Source organism: Nomia melanderi, chromosome 5, assembly GCF_051020985.1.
Source record: "Nomia melanderi isolate GNS246 chromosome 5, iyNomMela1, whole genome shotgun sequence".
In the NCBI taxonomy this organism is placed as follows: domain Eukaryota; kingdom Metazoa; phylum Arthropoda; class Insecta; order Hymenoptera; family Halictidae; genus Nomia; species Nomia melanderi.
The window spans coordinates 3,901,532-3,924,975 of NC_135003.1; the positions used below are offsets into that span (position 1 = coordinate 3,901,532).

The 23,444-nt window shown below is 32.2% G+C and overlaps 1 protein-coding gene across 8 annotated transcripts; it reads right to left on the reverse strand.

Annotated features, from left to right (window-relative positions):
• Positions 1-23,417, reverse strand: LOC116431000 (nuclear receptor subfamily 2 group E member 1). Of its 8 annotated transcripts, none has more exons than XM_031985855.2 (10): positions 23,204-23,417; positions 19,881-20,042; positions 8,366-8,497; positions 7,559-7,674; positions 4,780-4,971; positions 4,580-4,696; positions 4,261-4,329; positions 4,009-4,172; positions 3,459-3,705; positions 1-2,643 (listed from the first exon to the last, which is right to left on the reverse strand). In XM_031985855.2, the coding sequence occupies exons 3-10, from the start codon at positions 8,482-8,484 to the stop codon at positions 2,414-2,416; spliced, it is 1,254 nt and encodes a 417-aa protein (XP_031841715.1). In that variant the 5' UTR covers positions 8,485-8,497; positions 19,881-20,042; positions 23,204-23,417; the 3' UTR covers positions 1-2,413. The 8 variants fall into 8 exon arrangements, with proteins under 8 accessions (XP_031841715.1, XP_031841713.1, XP_031841714.1 ...); XM_031985853.2 differs by having other exon boundaries at positions 7,541-7,674; XM_031985854.2 differs by having other exon boundaries at positions 8,357-8,497.
• Between the last annotated feature and the right edge of the window lie 27 nt (positions 23,418-23,444).

The following is a 23,444-nucleotide window of genomic DNA, read 5'->3' on the forward strand; positions in this document are numbered from 1 at the left end:
TTTCAGTTATGTTTTTTTTTCATTCCTATTTCCGTGTTTTAATTTTCACTCCCAGATATACATATATTTTTTTTGTTTATTTTCCTCCTGACTTTCATTCCGAACGACACTCTCGAAAAGGGGTATCGCTTCGGCGCCACGTCGAAACATTTTCCATCAGGCAGTTCCACGCTTTTTTCGCATTTTCCACGTTACCACCGATTCCTTTTTTGCCTTTCATCTCGAATTTCTTGTTTGTCTTCCCTCATTTCCATCCATTCACCTGCCGCCACCAGCAGCCAAGCAACCAGCAAACCGACACCATCACCAACTAGTTCCGCAATTTCCGATCCCGGTTACCTCTCTGTCTTTCCCTTGGTCCACGCATGGATAAAGCAGACCTCGTGAAAAACAAGTGTAATAGTGCATAATAACGAACCGCGATAAAAAAAAAGAGCACAAGCCACACATACATACATACGCACACACACACACACAAAACACACACACACACCACACACAAAAGTCGAAAGAAAAAGAAAAAAAAATGTAGAGAAACCGAGAAACGTTTTTCGCACTTATTGTCAGAGCTATTTTATTTTTCCTCCGCGCGAGAGAGAGAGAGAGAGAGAAGAGACACTGTACGCCACAGCGAGTGTGATCGAAAAAAAAGAAACACGGATTTTCTTTTCTTTTCTTTTTGTTTTCCTTCCTTGGAGTGACAACGGTTCCGAGAGCAGCGAGCGAACGAAAAGAGAGAGAAAAAAAAGGAAACGACATGCGTACAGTTTCGTAGTTTTTCAATTCGAACAATTCTTCTTTTTCTTTTTGTTTTGAACGTTTATTACATGCACACATTACACGATACCCGGAAAGAACCCGCAGGAACATAATATAGAAACGCAGAAGACAGAGGAAAGAATAAGAAAATCGATTTATAAATGAACTTTACGTGTAACATTCAATCGAGGATTGTATGTAATTGTATATATATGAGTACAATGCAGTCCATGAGTTAAGATATATTCTCCTTTTTCTACCATGAAAAAAAATAAATTATTCTAGTTAATAAAAAAAAAACATAATGGTGTGCGTTTTAGTGTCTTTCTTTTCATTTTTTGGTACACGCCAAATCTCTCCCTCCGGCGCCCGCGGTAAACGTGGTGGCGACGTGTTTTCCGTGTTTCGTCATCGCGGACGTGTAACTGTGTAAGTCAGTTTTACTGTTGATGTGAAGTAAACGTTTCTAAAATGCACCGGCAGTTTACTGAAGTAATAACAATCGACTGTTGACAAGGGATTGTCTTTTATAGCTTTACCTTAAATTTTTTTATATATTTTCTCCGATTAATTCAGAGATGTTTAAGCGAACTAGATGTTTTGAACGGTTTGTAAATATATTAGGGCAAATTTGAATATTAGTTTGAAAGTGATCTTTCGAAACTTTTAACACATCTGTTGTGACGAAGAAAAGATTACGAAGTACAAAATGGTCAGAAATTACAATAACTTTATAGTATAACGAATATAAGTAATTGTATTTAGTTTACAATTTTGTTACTGGATAATACAGTTAGGGTTCGACGTAAAACAATTGCATAACGTTTTAGAATATAATACTTGAGTATTTATTTTAAACTAATAGCTCTACTTTCTAGTAAGTACATACAATAAACAATTGACTAGATTTATTAAGTGGTAACATGAGGACGCGATTAATGCAAATATCTATGTCATTAACAGATTTTATGAAGTATCCTCCTTAGCAATATAAGCTAGTCGACCATTTATCGTTATTTCACTGTCCATAACAAATTCAAGATACATATAATCGTAGATACGTATCACAATTTACATAAATAATAAAAAACAAACCACAGCCATAACAGAAAAAGACAATTTTGTAAAAGGGTGTCATAATCTTGTTATGCCCTCTAAGAGGAAGAACTGTAAATTTTGCAACTCCATTCTTGACTGGAGCACTAAATTAATAGAAAATTTGTTTAAAATCATCACACACAGACACTTTTGTATTCTGAATATTTTAAACTATTATTTATCACAAAATGGATTCTCCACTGATTGAAGTTTGCTGAAGAAAACAATGCTTCATTATCAGCGCATTTTTAAAAAATGTGGAAGGTATGTAAAAATGTCTTTGGTATATTGTTCTTGTCCTTTCCCAAGATATTCGCATTCATATCTTGTCATTATGTTTCTGTTCATCTAAACAAGATTCTTGAGGTACACCAACAATCACATAATTGTCCACATAATAATTAATTAGATTTGGAAAACAAACTATAAGTTTTTGTATACGTTACGTTGTATTCGTCGTTCTATCGTGTGACACCAAATACGCTAAGTATTAGTCTATCACATCCGTTATTTTGGTAACACTTACCAATTAAGCAAGTTTTGTCGATCAGTTACGTTATGTCGGTCTAAGCGCGCTCACCATATCACCCAATAGCCGTTCGATGCTAACGTCACCTACCGTAGGTTTGAACAACAATTCTTGTAGAGTTGATCGACAGAGCGCTCGCGCTGAAGGTAACAACAGCAGCAATCGTCCAACCCTGCGCGAATCTCTTTCACAGAACACTGTAACCGTCTGTTCTTGTAAGGCTGTTATTCTTCCCCTTTCGCAAAGTCCTCGGGATTCTAAGGAATAAACAAGTTATTTTTCAACACAGACTACCCACGGGATAATATATCCCAGAGTATAATTAAAAATTCCAATTGGACAAATGAGCCGCTTAAATTGCACCGTTGCCCGTGTCAATAGTAGTTTCGGGTCTATTTTATAAGCTAAATCAGTTATTTCTTTTAAAAATAGGGATTATTCTGTCATTTGAGCGTTTTATTACGTTTTACAACGGTTATTCATTTTAACTCAGTTTTATCCCAAAGTGTAACCAAAAAGCGTTCGATGCTCTAAGGGTTTTTCAATGAAGTTGTATATGTGCGTGTACAGACTTAAGATACGCACAGATGTATTAAGTCTATATGCAAAAAATATTTATTACTTTAACTGTAGTTAAAAATTTAAAAAAAAATCTACAAAACTATATACGTACCCTTTTCTCTATAAATTATCTTTAACTAATCGTCAACTGGCCAAGAATGTTCCTCTGAAATTTCGTTCTTAAGAGCCACGTAATTAGCAATTCAAATATACCAATATGTTGGAAAAATGAAAACTAGAACATTCGACATTATTCGTCTACTCAATTTGTCATTTCGGTTTCTGGACTCTTTTTTTTAATGTCTACAGTTAATAACGCATGTATTGGTTGAGAAGTCATTATTGAGTAAAATTAACCTGTGACATTATATGTATCTTAAGTCCGTTTTTGTTGTATTCTTAGATTATTATACTGTCTAATATATTTTTTATATTTTATTTCTTGTAAAAAACGGCGCACTCGCGATCATCCATGAATCCATACATTTTTAATATGGGAAATTGTCCATACCTGCTTTAAAAAGGACGATTGCCTTAAGACAAGCGTATTCTGAGTGGTCGACTCTGAGAAGGGCGCATTTTCCCAACAATTCCCTCAATCTCCTCACTTCGTCAACGAGTACTTCTTTCCTTTCGGATGGTGTATCACTGGATACCAATGCGACCTCTTCAACGGGAAAATTCCATTGTGCAGCTGTTAGGACGAACAGTTCACTCCAAGATTCTTCCAGGAGAATGGTCTGATCTCTGTACGGCAACTAAAAGAATATCGAAAGAAATTAAAATAAAAATTCAACTATAAAAGTTAAAATTCAACAAAAGTTTAAACCGTTGAAGTCAAAATTTAACAAAAATTTAACATATAAAAGTTGAAATTCAACATAAGTGTGAAATGCAAAAGCTACACTTCAACAGAATAAAAAGTTGATTTAAAACATAAAAGTTCAACTTCTACAGAACAAAAACTTAAATTGCAACCCGTGACAAGTTCATGTAGCAAAATTCAATCTTACTTTCGATTAAACCTCCATATAAGTGAAAAACTAATTTTTTTAACGTACCTGTAAAAAAGAATGAATGCTCCTAGCCCATCTGACTGCAAAGAACAGCAATTTCGCCGCGAATTCGTAGATATTTTCCGTGGGCAAAATCGAAAAACTGGTTATGTATTCTGGAGACGTAGGATTGATGATCGGATGCGCTAATCGGGTGTTCACTAAATCTTCTACAACACGAAATACACCAAACATGATTAGTTAAATAGGATAATAGGATTTCTAGAACAAAAATTAATCTAAAAGTTAAGTTTATACCTTTTACAAACTTCGTAGTGTCCGAGAAAATTAAATTTGAATATTTCTTATCACAAACGTTAATAATATCTGAAAACATGTGAATCGGAAGATTTTGAAAAGTCGCTAAAATATAAATAAATAAATTAAATGAACATAATTGGAGAATGCATTTTGTATTCCTGTATATATTCTTTTTGTGATATAGGAGAATAAATTAAGAAATATGTTAACTTCATTGATTTGATTTCTTATAACATAAATCTGAGAAAATCACTGTTTATATGTTCATTGTTGATCGATCGTTATTGAAGAAAGTTTTATGTATAAAGATCCTTACCTTTCGGCTTTGTTCTAGTTTCTACCGACCCAGCCTCTTCGGAGCTGGTCACTTCGTCTTCTTTGGCAGTCGTCACTGTTAGTGGTTCTGACGATGATCGTTGCAAAAAATGTGTAGCTGCGAATTATAAAGTAGTCTCGACATTTCTGTATACGGCGAACTTGCAAAGGTGACCTATTTCTACAAATTCTTGTACTTACCGACCGATGGCGTGAACGCTTGCGTTATCGTTGGTTTGAAGGGAAACAACGCTGGATATAAAAGAGGATGATACGGATGGTTGCTTGTAGCGTGATACACGTGCGGAATTCCTGAATAAAGTCCTGTAGGACCTCTCCTTGCAGCCCCGACCAGCGAAGAAGTACTTCGTGGAGCTCTTTCGTGTTGAACCGCTATAAAAATTTCAGATTTGTTGTATTTCAAAATTAAGTATTTAAATGGGCCACAAACATTATTATCATTAAAACGGAAAATAATAAGAGCCAAGCTACTCGTATTTATACAAAATGAGTTTTTTATAAAATTGTTTATGAAAAGATTTGTTTATGGTAAAATTGTTATTCATTTATTTAAAATATTAAGAAAGAGTAAGAAAGATGTTCAAATTATCCATGTAATTGGTATTAATGTAATTAATAGCGTTTATACAATTATGGTTTAAACGATTGGAATTATTATAGAATGTTTGATAGTAATTAGCATGAAGGTGAGTATATACAATGAAGGAAATTTCTTTCTTGAATATCAGAGCAAGTAGTTGTCTATAATTGATTATAATTATCTATAACTTATACATCCTGGATATCTATAGTAATTGACTTACTTTTAATTCGTTGTAGAAAAATGTTACTACTATACTGTTGCATTTATACCATTTGTAATTCGCTTGTATTCTATTGGCAAAAGTGTGTTAATCATTTACGAATGTGCTATGTTATAGAAAAATACAAAACCATCCTTTCCTAATTACTACAACTTCCAAAATATTAGTCACCGTCGTTTAATATGCTCATTATAATGTCTCTTTAACCCCTTGCCCTACAATGAAAAGTGTGACTCATAGCGAAGATTTTCAAATTAATTTAACCAAAATCAATATTCTCCATTTCACATGAATCAAAGAGAAAGATTATTATGCTATTCTCAATATTTTACTTTCAAAGTATACATGAATATTATATTTATATTTGTATTATTAATATATTTTGTTATATATATTATTAATATAAGTTAATACATTACTACATATTACTTATGTTTATGATAAACATAAACTATGTATTTTCAATAAATGAAACATTTCTTCGCATTTTTTGCAAATTATTAATAAGACAATTAGTTAGCCGATCTTAGCCGCAAAGAAAATCATATGGCAAGGGGTTAATAACTCCCCCAATCATAAGATTGAGAAACTCTCCGGCATTTCAATCAAAATAAATCTAACCCCGTGAAATCTGACCAGCCTATTCACATAATTGATCCTTTATTTTCATTTTTTCACCCAGTTCAACGAGAAAAACTCAAGTTGCGCACTTTTAATGGGCACCTTTCGTCCCGTCCCTCGCTAATTGATATCTCTGTGCAATCAAGTGTTTGGATTATCGGGCTGTCCTAGCTGGGTTCGAAGTGTTTACAAAAGCTGTGAACGCCGGGCTGCTCGTGACACCGCTCCACCACTCGCGGGGTCGGTTAAATTTTCGGATTCTTGCGTGAGCAAGCACAAGTGTAGAGTTTCATGTGGGTGCGAGCACCCCTTTTTTGATAGCTCCTTCGTTTGTGCGGGGACGAACGTCTCTCCATGCATTGTAATATTGTCAATGTTAGCTATGCGTATATTTGTGGATACGAGAGTCATGAATCGTGCGGGCTCCTATCATACGCAACGTTTCTGTAGATGGAAAATTGAAGTTCTGAACTCCAAAACAGTACAAGTTCACTTTTTAACACTAGATTTACGGACATTTACTGTATAGTTTGTTCTATCGTTTTTGGAAAAATGTTCGTTCATTTAGATTTTAGGAAATAGAGGTTTAAAAGTGGACAATTAAGACACATATTTGCGTAACTGCCCGAATCAAAATCGACCCAAAATTTTACCAAATACTGTTTATACATATCAATATGAGTTAAATTGACTTGTTCCGTAAATCTAGTGTTAACGTTATTCATATGAGTTATTGATGTATCCATTTTCAGCTTATTCCGACCTATTTAATAATATTAAAAATGTACACGTAATGAAGATGTGTGTGTAGCCAATGCTTCTAGCAATCATAAACAAAATGGATAATGAATAAATGAATGAAGATATAAAGAAAGATCGATTTTCTCAAAATATTGATTGATTGACTTGTGTTGTTTCTGCATTCATGGCTTCAATTATCATCTTTTGCATAATCAATCAAAAGGTTTGCTTTCGATGTAAATCGATGTGAAAATGTTAAAACAAAATAGCGATCCGAAGCAATTCAATTTTTCACGAAAACATGACGAATTGTGTAGAAGAAAATGGACAACTAGATACGTGAGTAGTTGGTTGCTAACATAAGGGTTAATTGCTGGAGATTATGTTAGGAAAATTCTTGTATTAAGGAGCAATTATTCAGTTAATAATTTATTGATAGTTCAGTTAAGCTGCAGTATTGAGTAAACTTTTGTTCAGAGTAAACGAGTAAAAGTTCAGATTAACGAGTGAAATTGTATTCAAATAGAAATTTACCTAAATAATAAAGTATTTGTATTGATTTTTAACTAATTATGTTTTGTTAATTTCTCGAAATGTTACAGTGGATATTCGTTTAATTGAATTAATCGACAAATATGAATTCAACATAATTCAACTGGAATAATCTATTTAGAAAATACGCTTGGCAACCGTAGTACTAGTATTGCATGTTGAAGTGCAATTATTCGTTTATATTCCTTATATATATAGATAAAAGAAATTTAAGTTTTAATCACCGGTGAAACGAAGCGTACCATCTCGTTTCATGTTAACCTGAAGGCACTTGGTAAAACGACACGCTTGGCACTGATTGCGACGTGACACATCGACGATGCAGCGGCCACTGTCCTTGCAGATGTAATCCAAATTTCTATGAAAACGAACCAAATATTATATTATACAAATGAATTCTTTCATCTCTTCCAACGGAATACTTGTGTGCTTTGAATATTCTGTAATCTTTATAGTACATTCTTTTTTCTATGGAAATAGTCTGCTAAACACAGTAGTTAAAATTCTATGTAACTATAGTGTACAAATATAACGTAAAAACATTACATCATTATTTCACGATACTAATTGGATTTAAAACATTAAACAGTAAAACATTAAACTTATTTCAACCTTGAATCTAAATTTTGTTTACCTTATAGATACAGGAAAAATGATTTCAAAGAAAATTAAATGTTTCTTGTCGCAGTAACTCTTTCGAAATTTCAATCATTTACATACTAGTAAAAACATTTATAATTAATTAAAGTAGAATGATACTGGTGTCTCATAAAGTAAATTAATTAATCTTCCAGTATTTAACTACCTGTACTGTCCAGTCTATTAATATTAACTTTTTTGAATTTTTATTTGTTCTTATATATTATAAGTTATTATTTATATGAAAATTTAAATCACTTCTTTGTATAGACTTTCAAAAAAGTTTTTCAAACATTCGACAAAACTTCCTAGTGGTGACTATAATTTAGGGAAGACTTTCTAATTCGAGTTTTCCTGTTTTATGGGTAGATTTATCTCGAAGTCGGGACGGGATTAATTACCTTGCATACCTGCGGATTGACCGCTTAAAAAAACCACGACATCCGTCGCAGCTGGGCACTCCGTAGTGTTTTCCGGAAGCTTTGTCGCCGCAAACTTTGCACAAACTCTCAGCCCGGCTGTCCTCCATCTTGTCACCGGACCTATTCGTCATAATATTAGGGCATCCCATAAATAATACCGTTTCTTAACACCTCTCTTATTTTTAAAATATATCTTATTTGAAATAAATTTTAAATAAATATTGTTATTGTTTCATTCTACTTATTATTACTTTTAAAAATTAATTGCATTATCCATGGATAATGAAGAAGAATATATTTTAAATTAAAAATACTTTGTTTATATTCTTTTGAAAAAAATGAAAGTAAAAACAGAAAGAATATTAAAAAGAATTTTCCTTTATTGATTCTTTGTTAACGAGATATATGTTATTTGTAAGTTACATAAATTATAAGTGTGTATACATAAAATATATAATGCAGTAAAAAGTTTATTTAATGATCTTCAATCAATATTGTTTATAAGATATATTTATTAAGTAGGAATGAAACTATGCATACGCTCACCAAAAAAGGATATTGTTTTCACATTAAATAATAGTAGAAACAAACGACGAAAGAGACAGTTATTAACACTAGAACTATCACACCCGTCAAATATACGATTTTCAGTTTTCTTATCTCGCAATTATTAATATTTTTAAAGTGTTAAATATCTCAATTGATTATAAGAAATAAATAGTTTCTCTTAAATACTACAATGAATACATGAAGAAATCGATAAAAAATCTATTATTACAATTTTTATAAGGATTACACATTAATCATATTAAAAGTTCGGTAATTCTAATGTTAAAATTTAGTTTATGGCGATTTATCCAAATGTTAGTAAAAAAAGAACAGATAACAATGTACTATACTCTGTTAAGCTTAACCTTACTTCCTTTCTTACTTCCCTTTTCTCAAGAATTGTTCAGTATCCCTAGTGAAATGATGATGGCAGTTTTACCTTTCATCGAAGTATATAGACTTCTCATTACGTGCAATTTTCAGCAACGTGACTCTAGACACAATAATCGTGACAGTTCCTGTAATAGTTCGTTCAATGAAAGAACTTATAGACACCGAGCGACGAGTTGTTGCATATTGCACATTCCATAATAAGCGACTCGCGGATTGTTAAACATCGCTTACTGGCAAGTTTCGATTCCTCAATGCTTACGACTCACTGACTTTGAACTCATGAATTTTAGAATCTGTCACAGTAAATATAGCTGTAAAACCTCGCGAACATATTTCAATAAATCGAGCGAATACGGTATTTGTTGAATTTTCAGGATGAAAACACTTTATACGATTTTACCTTACTATTATCGCACGCATGCGAATTTTATGAATTTTAAACAGCCATTTAAATCAAGTTTTATTTTATTTTCTACTTCTTCCAACTTACATATTGTAATCTTTTTCTTAAATTTCTGGTGCCGTCTGAATTTAGAGACCTTTAACCCCTTGCCTACGGCAGAATTTTGTATCAGCGCGAATCTCTAATAAAAGTGTTCCAAAATTTAATTAATGAAATGAAATAAAGAAAAAATTAATGGGGTTAGTGAAATTTCTAAGGATTTATAATTAGTGTAAACAAATCAGATCTTTTTACTTGGTCCATTTTCCACAAGATAAGTCGTTAAAGACTAGAATCTAAAATGACTTCATTATCTTTAGTGACATGTCAAAATTTCCAAGAAAAGAACATTTCGTTAAAAAAGAACAGGGGAATCGCAATACAAAGAATTATTTCTTAAAGTTACATTTTTTTAACACCAAATCATATCTCATGTATGCATAAAAATTATTAATTTAAGTGTAGGTATTTTCAGGAAATTTTCAATGACATAAAAATATCTACAGAAATGGCATTTAGACATGAACAGCTAAATACATTTTCAGAGTGAGTGATAAAATCAGCGACAACCTAGAAATTTCTGAAAACGTTCAAAAGAAGTATTCCAATCATCCACCAAAACTAATAGGTATACTTTTCCTTCGAAATACCGTCGCATTTTTACAATCAATAAAATTAGTTTCCGTTCAAATTTCAAATGACAGGTGTTATAAATAAAAACCACTGTACTTCTCAAAATGCATCGTAGATTTTCATAGTAATCACAAGCAAGAATTGAAAATAGTTATGTTATGGGTTACGGTTCTTGAAACAGTTATGAAGATCCGAAATAAAGTCATAACTGTTATTCGGTGAATTGATGTCTGTTTCGATTTTTAATATCCATTGATATTGATTCTATATCGGTTCTATAACTGTTATTTTTTGGTTTCGAAAGAAATGCAGAATCGAAACATGGAATCCAAATACAGAAACGAAAAATAAGTTATAGAACCGATATAATACCGGTTCTGAAGAACTGGAAGTGAAACCGATATAGCTCAGAACAAATATACCAAACAATAACAATTATGACTTTATTTCGGTTTTCCATAACTGCTTCAGTCAGAATCGATATACAGGGTGGACAGCAAAGCGTGATCAGCTTAGATTATGCTTACCATTCCTGTTTAATAAGCTTTAAGGATCTTGCAAAACTCTTCAATTACGAGTTCTCTTCAGTTTTTTTAGATTTAGAAGAAAACATCTGTTATGATGCTTGTCGAATTCGTCTCAGGCGACTTTATCAAAACTGGAGGTGACCTTGATAACTCTAGGGAAAAAAGGGTTGACAAAAAGTTTGGTAGAATCATCTTAAAGCTCTCCTTGAACCATGTTATTTTAGCTAACAAAATTTTCGATCGAACCGCTAGCAACAGAATAATCTAAGCTGATCACGCTTCGTGGTTCACTCTGTGTAACAGTTTCAAACAGTTGTGTTCAGAACCATTTCAACCCCTGATCACAACAAACAGTGTAATGTCTCAAAATCCCCGGCGTGGCGGCCCGAAGGTCAAAGTTAAAGCATCCTTTACCCTCTCGATGACTTTTGCAACCCCTTTTCAAGTCGACTCATAGATTCTCTACTTCCCGGACCTCACCTTGTCCTTCCTCCCTGTCCCTCCCTCGGGATAATGGGGTTCCCTCTTTGTCGAAGGCTCTCGGGGCGACGCCGCCGCGGTCTTTCCCGTTCTAATAGGACGTCGTGCCACCTGTACGGTTCACAGACTCAATAATGCATCGGTGACGTGGAGCATCGCTCAGCCTCGTCGATGGTAAACCACCGACAGAGTCCCGGCCGGATGATGCCGCACTCCGCCGCACCCCTTCACCCAAAGACCAGTTTCACCCGACACCGTCATTACTGCCACCGCTGGGAGATCTCTGACTTCTTAATAGTCCACCCCCTAACCTGCCAGAAGGGCGGCCCTCGCGTGTGTGAGCGTTAACCTGACATAATATTTTCATTGCCCAATGACCACCTCTGTCCTCCGCGCGACGAGAATGTGCTACATATATCATTGAAGCATACGGCTACTATCACGGGAAATCATTTCTTTCATTTCGCGTTCTTGTTCTCGCTAGTGAACGAATGACGGTGGTTACTGTGGAATAATTTTGTTTTTACTTCGTGAACAGTTGGTAGTTTGTTGGGTGTATTTGAGCGTAACTGCTTTTGATTATGAGTTATTGTCGCAGAGTAATTTTTGTTGAACTTTTTCATTTCTTCATTTTAGTTGACAGATAAATGACGATGATAACTGTCGAATAATTTTGTTTTTATTTTGTGGGCTGTCGATAGGTACTTAGATTGTTGATAGTGTTCAAGCGTGAAGAAATTCTCGTGTGTTATTTGTTGTACTGTAGATAATTGTTGAATATTTTAGTAAAGAATTTTTTAAATATCTATTATATATAGTTGTTTTTATTAGAACAATATATATGAAGGTCAATGTTATCGGTACGATATCCCTTAAAATACGTAAATATCTACGGGTGATTATTTCAAGGTAATGAATTGTAAAGTAATTTTTAAATCTACGATGTTCGAAATATTATGGAAAATAGAATTGCAGAATGTTTTGTAAAGAATAGAATTATATTACTTTTAAAAATCACAATAGAAAAAATTCATTTTTCAATTAATGTATTCATTTTATTTATTTTATTTGATTTTAATTAAAATTCATTTATCTCTAATTGTTTAAAATTTGCATTCTAATAATTATCATGAGTCAGAGTGTTGTACGGAATAATATACAACGTTAAATCGTGTTGGTTCTCTCTTACGTAGTCAGAAGGGAGCAAATTACTTAACTCTGTTTACATGAACATCAACCATCTTTTCGCATGCACGTAACATATGCCACATTTTCGACGGATACAAATTACCTGGCACTCGATACAACTGTGAAAAGTCAAATCCAATCCTCTTTCTCCCAACAAAATAAAATAAACGAATAAGTACAATATACAAAATAAACTAATTTAAACGGTAATCATTTAACCACTTACCTTACAATACCGTAACAGACCCGTAGCAAAGATTTCAAACAGAATTTAACAAATATAAATATACGTGGGTTGCTACAAAAAGTAATGACTACCGTTCTTCTAAATATTCTCCTTCGATATTAATACATATTCTACTATGTTGTGTTAGCACTTCCTAAACTTAAAAATGTGAAGTTTTACGAAAATAAACAATTGAATGACAGTAGATTTCCGAAACTTTTGCTGCAACCGACGTAGTATTCAATCCTTTCAACTCCAAATAAAATATTATGTTTCCGTCATTATTCTATTAACATAGAATGATGGATTTTTTTCTTTTCTAGTGAACTATAAACAATAAAATAATTTATTGTAGGTGAGCAAGAAATCATAGCGCAAAGGGTTAAACAATTTGATGTATCGATCTTATCTTTCATTATGTGCAATGATAATTGCTGAAAATGAATTACGTTCCATCGAAATTCGAAAAGATTCGTCGTCAACTTAATTTCAAACAAAATCATTTTGAATAAAATGAAAGAGAAGACCGAATTATTTTCAAAGACAGTTTAATAAGCGACCATCTATCATAGGAACTTCGACAAGCTTGTCACAGTTGCACCGCAATTTTGGTTAATGCCAATCCGATGACTTTTCGATAGTCCTGTGTCGAGTGCAGCGTGTCGAAAGTTCTTTGTGGGACATAAGCTGTCAATTGGAAATTCAAGAGACCCATGCAAATTTTTTCCCCGTCACGTCACGTGCATCCTTTCGCATAAAAAATACAGATCGATTATCTGGGTGGAAAGCTGAGACATCATCTGCGCGTATATTCCTTGCGAAAATTTCGGTTCCATTCACTTTTTCTTCATTTGCCTTTTTCACAGTGGATATTCCATTGAATATAGGCCGTCATAGATTCGTTTACAGAAATTGTAATGGAATAAAAATTCAGTTACACTATTCAAGATTCCGTTCAGTTTTAACCCTCTAAAACCGTAATTTTTTTTCGATCTATAGAAAAACATATGTAACGTCCAATTAATAAATATTAACCTCTAAGTACAAATTAACAATGTATTCAATAATTTAAATAAATTTGTTATAATGAATGTATTTTATAATTTTAGAGTTATAACGCCAGAAAACCTTTACATTCGTGGTGCATAAATCTTGAGTTAATTAATCGTTTAATTTCATTCAGCACCTCGAGAAAAAAAATTAAGTAAATCAATGAGATGTCCATATATTAACTTTATTAATCTGTTTAGGATATAATACACGTTTTATACCCCACTAGTGCTAGCAATAAATTACGTACATATTTACAAGGATATATTAATCCATTCGCGACGCAAAACGTAGCCCTACATTAGTTTAAATTCTTTAGCTAAATACATTTTATTACAAAACATTGTTTTTATAGACATTTGTAATGTTTCATTTTTTATAACTTTGAGCAACATATGATTATAAGTGTCATACTGAGATTTAATATTTTTTATATTCGCATACCTACAAATAACAAAACCTTGACGTACTTAGCCACAGACTTTTGGAAATTATATTAAATTAAAATTATATATGGTTATACATATATATTGAAATTATATGTAATTATAATTGTATAATTATTCAGCTATGTAAACGTTTTGTCCGGCTATCGGCCGTCACAAAAGTGTTAACACTAAACTACCGAGCAGTTCAATTGTCTTTTTAAAATTCCTCTATAGAAACTCCAAGAGTGCATTTATGGAGACTTTAATTAATTTACAATTCAATTTGTGTATTGCTAACTCAATTTCTTTAATAAATTCTCAGAAATACATTTGTCCCATCTGATAGTTTTAGTGTTAACAAGCCTCTTAATAGAATACTCTAATAAATATCTGCAATAGAAAATCGAAAGTTTTCTTTTAGGTGAATGGCTCGAGTTTTACCCGTCACGAAAATTACTTTTAATTTTTTTATTGACTTTTTTTCTTTTAACCTTATGATATCGGTATCATTCATTGTTCGTGTATAATGGAAATTTCGGAAGAGGGTTCGTTGAAAAAAGGCACGTGGCGTTAAGCATCCCTTTCAAGCGATCGTGAGGAGGGTCGTGCTGAGTAATTATCACCTGGACCAGTCGTATACAAAAATTACCAATTAACCGTGGTCGAAATGTACTATATTATTACACATGTAATTACTAATGTTTAATAACATTTTGCATTATATCAACCCTTAACGGTGTAGAAATACATTAAGTTTGCTTACTGTTTTACATAAAATATACAAAAAACAACAATAATAATAATAACAACGATGAAAATAATAACATGTTTTTATATATTACAGGATTGATCCGTTAATGGTTAAAGGTTAAATAAAATTTATTATAGTGTACATTATCAAAGCCTTTAATATTCCAAATAATATAAATATCAAAGCTTTCAGTATGCATTTTCCAAGGACTATGTTAGAAATAAATCTAAGTAGTATTAGAAAATTTGTTTTAATTTAAATAAAAATAAAATAATTACATATCGTTACTTTATTTAATAATATATCTTAGATTTTGTTTAAGTAATAATTTTGTAGACCAATGTTATTTCAACCAACAGTAGAAATAATGTTACAATTCGCAATACCTACATTTTTCTTTTCGAATAGATAAATTTCCAGTGCGTAAAGTGCAGGAAATGCGTTCAGTATTTGAAAACAGCTTTGTCCTCAAAGGGTTAATAAATAATTCAACATCCGCTCCTTCGCGTGCAACAACCCCACAGGTTTGTCTATTATTTATTAAATTGCTATTGTTACTAATTATCATGTAGTCTATTAGATTTCATCAGATCCCATATTTTTAGTTAATTTACACAGATATCATATTTCTAGTTATTTTAGATAAATAACTTTTTTCCAGTTATCACAGACACATGAATATTAACTATTTTAACGGTCAAGCGTGTTAATCAATGTCAATATTTTATTAAATAAAGGGAGATCATTTGGAAGAGGAACAGGAAGTCGAATTTGACTCCTAAACCGATTTTAATTTAATGACGGCTGCGTGAAATTAGTTTCGGTCGCGCACGTGCGCGTTTCACACGAGTGGCAGTGATTGCGTGACTCGCTTGGATACACCGTGCACGACAGCCATGTACGTACACAACTGTTCCGAGATATCCATGACTTCGTGTATCAGATATTTTTCTGGTTTCTGCGGTACCAGCTGGACAACTGGTGCACGAATATTCCTTGTCGATTATTTTATTAATACTCTACTTTGTCCATTGAGAATGCTTCCATTAACTTTATGAACTGTAATAGAATTTAATCCCCTGTGCTACGATCTCTTTCATAACTGTGCTTGATAATACTATATTATTGTTGATGGTTTATTAGTAAAAGAAAAGAATTCGATGATTATTCCATGTTTACTCTATAGGTTAAAAATTAATGATGAGTAAGTGATATTTCATTTATGCGATAAATAAATAACATTTCGACTTGTTGAATTGGAAATTTTTATCGCGAGTCTTACGCAATATTTTAGGAAATGAGGTTAAATCAAAGTTTGAACACAGAAAATACTTTTGTGAAATTATTTTATATAAATTATGTAACTGCCAGAAAGGATCATTTTTTATTGCAATTCCAGTTTTTTACTTATATTCTTGAAAATTTGAATTTGCATAAGGGATTATCTTTTGTAACCTCAACGAAAATATTCAACGGTAATCCTTGAATTTTGAAATTTGATTCTTTTTTGTGTTCCTTTATCGGGGATTTTGTGAGAATATTATAAACTTTAAAATTTTTAATATTAATATTTTTAATATTATTAATATTAACTTTAAAATTATTTAAACATTAAAATTTTTAATATTTTATCTGGTGGTTACCTATTGTATGCAATAAATTATCTTGTCATAATAATGGAAGAAATTTTATGACTGTATGTGTACGCTAAAGGTTTCAAATTTATAATAGAGAAGTGATATTTAATATATATTCAAAGAAAACAAATAACATTTAGATTAATGCAATTCAGTGTAAAATTTTTTTCACGAGTCTGACACGATATTATAGGACAAGGGATTAAACGTGATGTAATTAAATAGACTTTACAGGATTATTAACTTTTATAGAAGAAATACCGCTTCCGATAAATCGTTGCAACTAATTTATTATGTACGCAATAGATATTTGCCAAATATTCGCTTCTTATGCGTCTGTCAGATAATCACCGAAGGTTCTCTATTGAATTTAAATGATATTTTGATAAATCATGGATCATCCCCTCAATGAATAGATACTACTTTCAAACAAGTTTGTTGTTGTAGTAGGTCTTTAACTTTTCTAATTTCGCTATGTAAAAGTAATTCTGCTATAAAAAATTATGGTAAGTAAGTATCTATCATAAATATTTGATTTTATTATTTTATTATTATTGTTATTATTATTATTAACGATTCTAAGTCTGTGTTAACATCGCTTACGGAATTTCAAACACGTTTTCTTTGAGACTTAGTCGTTCAATTTTATACCTATTTGCTTGTTTGACTTAGTCTTTTATATAAATAATGTAAACTTACGTCTAATGCTCTGATTAAATTCAAAATAGACGGTACTTACATATTATACGGACCTCCTTTGTTTCATAATTGAAGGTCGCACTGAACAGTCATTGGGGTTTGATCTAGTTTAATATTTATTTAATATTATAACACTTTATTAATCTTTTATTATTATTACTATTACTTATTATTTGAAGAAAAAAAACCACATGTCAATTTTTCTTTAGTTGAATAATTAAATTACTCACTTTAAAATGGGTGTCCCAGTAATACCCGGTTTAACATAAGGGTTAAACCGACAGAACTTTTCCAAAAGCTTTGCAACAATTAGGGCAACACGCGTGCGACACAAGTAATACGTGCAATTTCCACGTAAAATATAGAGTTTAAAGGAAATGGGAACGCCTAAGTTAATATTCGCCTTGTGTTTCGATTCAAGGCTGACGGTCGCAATCGAGCGTAATGTATCGCGTGCGCAAAAGTAAGAAATACATTATTATCCGACGAAAAATACCCTGAGTCGCCAACCTCGCAGCCAACATGTGCGAATAGCTTTCGAGGCATATGCTTGTATTTACCTGACACGTCAATTACACGCCTCGCCACCGAAAAACCAAGCTTACAGGTGGGTTTACTCACGGACAATTACCGAACCGGCCCGACTACGACACATGTCACACCTAATTGTTCAGCGCCACGATGTACAGTGCGCGTGCAGCAGATAGGGCGAGCCAATTCTTTGTTTTTCTCGAATTCTAGAAACTGATTCATTCTTTTCCGACGTGCTCTAGATTCATGAGCGAAAATATTTAACACTTTCGCTATCACTGAAAACAACTAACGTCGAGTAAAAGTGTTCCATGGGGTAAATATCTAGATAACAACGTAACGTAAGAATTATGGTAGCAAATAATTAATAATTGTTTCTTTTTATCTTTGCTACAAAGGAATAAGCGATACGTAAAGCGCTGATGTTTTTCGTGGCAGTCAATGTATTAACCCTTTGAGTGCTGAATACTCCCAGCCGAAACGTTCCATGTGGACGGAATATTCTTTTGCTCATCTGAAGATCGATGAATTATGTTCATTCATACGATTCGGTAAGTTATGTAGTATCTAGGATTTTTAGCTTCGGATATTTTTCATTCGGAAATCTTTCAACGCGCGAATCCACGTTATTTCGTAAAGTTTTACATTTTTAAGTTTAGAAAGTGTTGACACGACATAATAGAAACTATATTAATATCGAAGGAGAATATTTAAAAAAATAATAAAACTGTTAGTTCAAACATATTTTTGACTTTTCGCGTTCTTTCTTGAAACTTCTACAGCAACCCACGTGTTTATAGGGGAAATCCTCCAGTATCGGATACTTAAGATTTTCTAACGATATTTATAATTATACATGTCTTCCAAATTATTTATGTGCGTTAATCTGTATTGGAAACTTTAAACATTACAATGAGACAAATGAGGCAGTCGAAATCAATAGATTAATTAGCAAAAATGTACAATAAACTTGCATTTATAATCTTCACGAAAGAAAAAATGGTCCCTATTGTCAGACGATTTAAAATAGTTGAGATTTTTCATAAATACTGTTATCTAAATATTGAGGAATATTTACCCAAACTTTATCTACTCATTTTTAATGTTTGACAGATTACATCGAATCTTTATCATTACTTTCTAAACAAAACTATAATAATAGTTCCTTCAGTAGCAGATTGGCGGACAGTTTCTTTGTTTTATTGTATTTCTCTTTTTTCCTTTCTGCACTTCTTCAGTATCATTATCAGTAAATCTACAGACATTCATCCTACGATTCCTTCCATTTTTCCGACACAAATTGACCTTCGTTCATTTAGGTCTTGAAAATTAGGGATTTAAAAATAGACTATTAGGGTAGACCTACATGAAAAATATTTACAATAGTGATATTATATGCATGTTATAAAACTTCGTTTGAGATATCGATAAATATCAATAGGAAGATCATATTAACCAACAGACCTGTCATGTATCTTCTAAGTATTAACTTTGATAAGAATTCAAATTTGCATATAATAGCTTGTATGTATCAATCATAGATAATTTTATTTTAATTAATTAGTAAAATCTATATAAAAATTTATAGAATACCTACCTATTGTATGCCAATAAAATCGACTACGCTTTAAATGTATTCTTATCTTTACATCATTTAGGTGGTTCATTTATCAGTTTACAATTTATTATTATTTTTGAAATAAAAAAGAACAAAAAATTAATTTTATCAACCGTACGTGTTTCAATATCATTAAAAAATCTCGCATTGCAGACAATTTTATCAATGATAACCATTAAAGTTTAAAAATGGTTCCAGCAAGACAAATGATGAAAAAGCAGTTTAAGGAAAATCGTTGTGGCGTTTTTTACAATATAATAACAAACCCAATTTTTTGTATTTAATGAATGATTAAAGAGATGTCTCTCACAACGGGCATGCACAAGAAAATGAAACCGTAATGCTTTTTACCTGCACAACGTTCCGTTGAAGTCTCAATGGTAATCCGTAGTAAATATTCGATTTTTTAAATCAATCGTCACAGAAGTAAACCGCAAGTGTTCACACCTGTGTATTCATCAACGACCATCTTCGACTCGATCTTCTTAAACCAGCAGCAGCGGCCATCTTGATCTGTTAAAGAAATGAAACTCTTTAAAACCATAAACATCAATTAACAGTGGAAAAGCAAGAAAAACATTGACTCCAATACAAACATCCGCCTGTTTCATATGTTTGTAAAAACTGTCTATGAAAAGAACTCGAAAAAAGGTTGCCTTCTGAGTTCTGTCCTAAAAATGAACGAAACATAATATACAAAAACATTGTAGGTTAACGAGGATGAGTTCAGAAAGCAGTTACCCTCACAGAAAACCCATAACGCGTCACGCAATGATGTCTTTTGACGAAAAGTTGCCCAAAATTCATAATTTTATAGAATTTTCATAAAAATTGACATGTTTGTGTTTCTGAGGTTGCTAAATTCGAATATTGGAGTACTTACATATTGTACAAACCACCTTTACTACTTAACTCAAGGTATGGATTATTATGTATTTAATATTAAAACACATTATTAATAGCATATTATTATTATTATCATTGCTATTGCTATTATTATTATCAATATTTTATTTTTTTTAAACGAAGGTAGTCCGTATAATACGCAAGTACCTGAATATTTGATCAAAAATACAAAATTCAAAATGATGGATTTAACATCACTGATATAAACGTAATTTTTAAGTAAACTTGTGTAAAAACTGGTCTGTTTTCCAACATTTTACAGAAATGATGTTATAAAACATCGAATTCAATACGATGACGTTAATTTCAAAACGTTTTTATATACTTCGAAAATTGAATTTTGGCCAGTTTCTCGGCGAAAAGCATTATTGTGCTTCATGGCGTTTGGAAAGAACCGTTGTCTTCCAAACGTCATAAAACAGGATAACGGTATATTATCAATACGCAAGTAACGAGTTCACAAAGCCACGGTCAAAACGATATTAACGATAACATAATTGTCTTAACCTCGATTATGGCGGATAAGAGTGCGTGTGAGGGGGAGAGAGAGAGAGAGAGAATCAGAGCGCGAAAGGATTTAACCCCTTGCCCTACGATTTATTTCTCAACTATAATCGATATACATACTTTGTCATTAATAATTTATTGAGAAAAAGAAAAAATTTGGGCACATTCTATGTTCATGTCTCCTCTAAACTATTATAATTAATAATAGAAGATTAATATGTAATTTAAATTCAAGAAAATCGAGTAATATTTATACTTATTTAATTCTGTTTAAAATTTTCACTACTAGTCTAACACGTTATTACAAGGCAAAGGGTTAAGGTATGAAAATGAGAGCAACGAGATTAATTGTGATAGAACCAAAAGTAGCCAGAGACCGAAAAAATTAGAATTGTTAAACATCAGTTAACTTGTAGTAGTGCTAACGAATAATAAATAATAATTTTCTATAATACCTACTAACAAAAACCTTAACTTTTTTTCTAAATATATAGGGCGAGTCTTTTAACATAACGACTTAAAATAACTTGTAAGTTATTCGTTGTATGAAAAAATGTTTTAAAAAAACGTTGCTGAGTATCTAGGGGGACATACAGTGATCTAATCTGTTTTTTATTACCTTATCTTTTTAGCAAAATATTAGGGTCACCTTCAATTTTTGAAATGGAATGTTAAATGGAATATTTTTTCTCAAATTCGGATCAAACATCAACTTTTGCGTAAAAATGTATTATGCAAAGTGGAACTTAAAATGAATAATTACTAAGATATTTTTAAAACAAGTTTTATTTCAAGTGGTGTTCGAAGTGTTGTTCGTTACAGTCAATGCACTTACGTGATTGAATAATCAGCGAGCGAAGAACATTTTCCAGCGACTTTAACGTTTACTGAAATACTAAATAGGCATTTCATGCTGATGATTTCTAACATGTAACAGGGAACACGTTTACAAACATGACCTGCCGTCGTAAACAAAGTCGTGCTAAGAATCACGTTGATTGAGCGTATTTTCTCACAGAAGATTATTGATTTGAATATATCTCAGTAAGTATTCATTTTAAATTCCACTTTGTCCAATACTTTCTTACAACAAAAATTTGATGATTTATCCAAACGTAAGAAAAAATATTATACATTCTATTGAAAAAACTGAAGCTGACCTTAATATCTCGTTAAAAAAGTAAGGTAATATAATAACTTAGAAGTTATTTTAAGTCGTCATATTAAGAGACTCACCTTGTACATCAAACATAAATAAAATAATGACTTTAACTCTTTAGTTCCCACGTCCACTTTGAAGCAAATCGTGTATAAAATCTATTTAAATACTCTATATACGTTTCATCTGAGCAATTCCCACGTTTGCCTGTAGACAAAACTGTCGACGACGACATATAAACATCGTTTGAATTTGTTTTTGCTGAAGTGATCAGTTAATAGCTAGAGTTAGACTTTAAACGATCGTGTTACCAGTAGTGTATTTTCTAAAATTTTAAAAATAATATCATAGATTTTTAATGAAGTTCTAATAATTCAACTCATACGATAGACTCCACAAACATTAAAAAACAATATTCAATAAAAGATCATGTAAGAAAACTCATTAAAATCACCTATTTTATTAACAGAATCCTAAATGACTCTCCATGTAAATGTGTCTACATCTACACAAGGATACTACAAAATATAAACTCAAAACCATCACCAGTATCCCAAGTTCTAAACTAAATTCCGCAAATCTAAAACTCAATTACCATAACTATCTTACAAAAGAAAGAAAAACAAGAAAACAAATTTGCACTGCCATACAAGTTTACACTCTAATAAAACTTCAGAACAACCCTGAGTATCTCAAATCCAAAACCAAATTCCTCCAGTCTCATTACTAATTACCCTAAACACCCAACAAAAGGAAAAGGAATAATTAATCAATTGAAGTTATGAATTTCAAACTAGCACAAGGCCACTTTTTAAGTTATCCACATGAGTTATTGGTGTTGACCGTTTTCAGCTAGACCTGTTTAATATTAAAAATATTCACGTAATATAGATATACACGTAGCCAATCCTTTCAACAAGAATCAACAAAATAGGTAATGAATAAATAAAAGAAGATGAAAGGAAAGATTTTCTCCAAGTGTCGATTGATTAACTTGTGTTGTTTTAGAATTCGTAACTTCAATTTACACTCTGCTCCTCTCGAAACATCGAGTCAACAATAAAAACCGTTTCGAAAGCCACAAAATACAATCTTCTCGAACCTGGTCTTGTCCACGTCCCAATGGCTGATCCGTTCGCAGCTTCGGTATCCAGCACGGTTCCTGAAGCGTAGACCGCGTTGATCACGGGACAGATCCGAGCGGAGGCAGCGAAGAACGCGTGAAATCGGAACCGGAGGTCCTTTATCGCGAGGACTCCGGCGGCCTAGTTGGTACACAAGGGTGTGCGCGTGATCTATGGGCTCGTAATTTTTGGTCTTCGTATACTGCTAGGGGTGGCTGC

Bases quoted from the DNA above. Each gene is read 5' to 3' on its own strand.
- LOC116431000 (XM_031985851.2), bottom strand. From the start codon at position 8,484: ATGGAGGACAGCCGGGCTGAGAGTTTGTGCAAAGTTTGCGGCGACAAA. The intron at 4,972-7,540 runs GTGATTAAAACT...AAATTTTTATAG, and splicing joins TGGTACGCTTCGTTTCACCG to CGGTTCAACACGAAAGAGCT. The intron at 3,706-4,008 runs GTACGTTAAAAA...ATATTCTTTTAG, and splicing joins GCATTCATTCTTTTTTACAG to TTGCCGTACAGAGATCAGAC.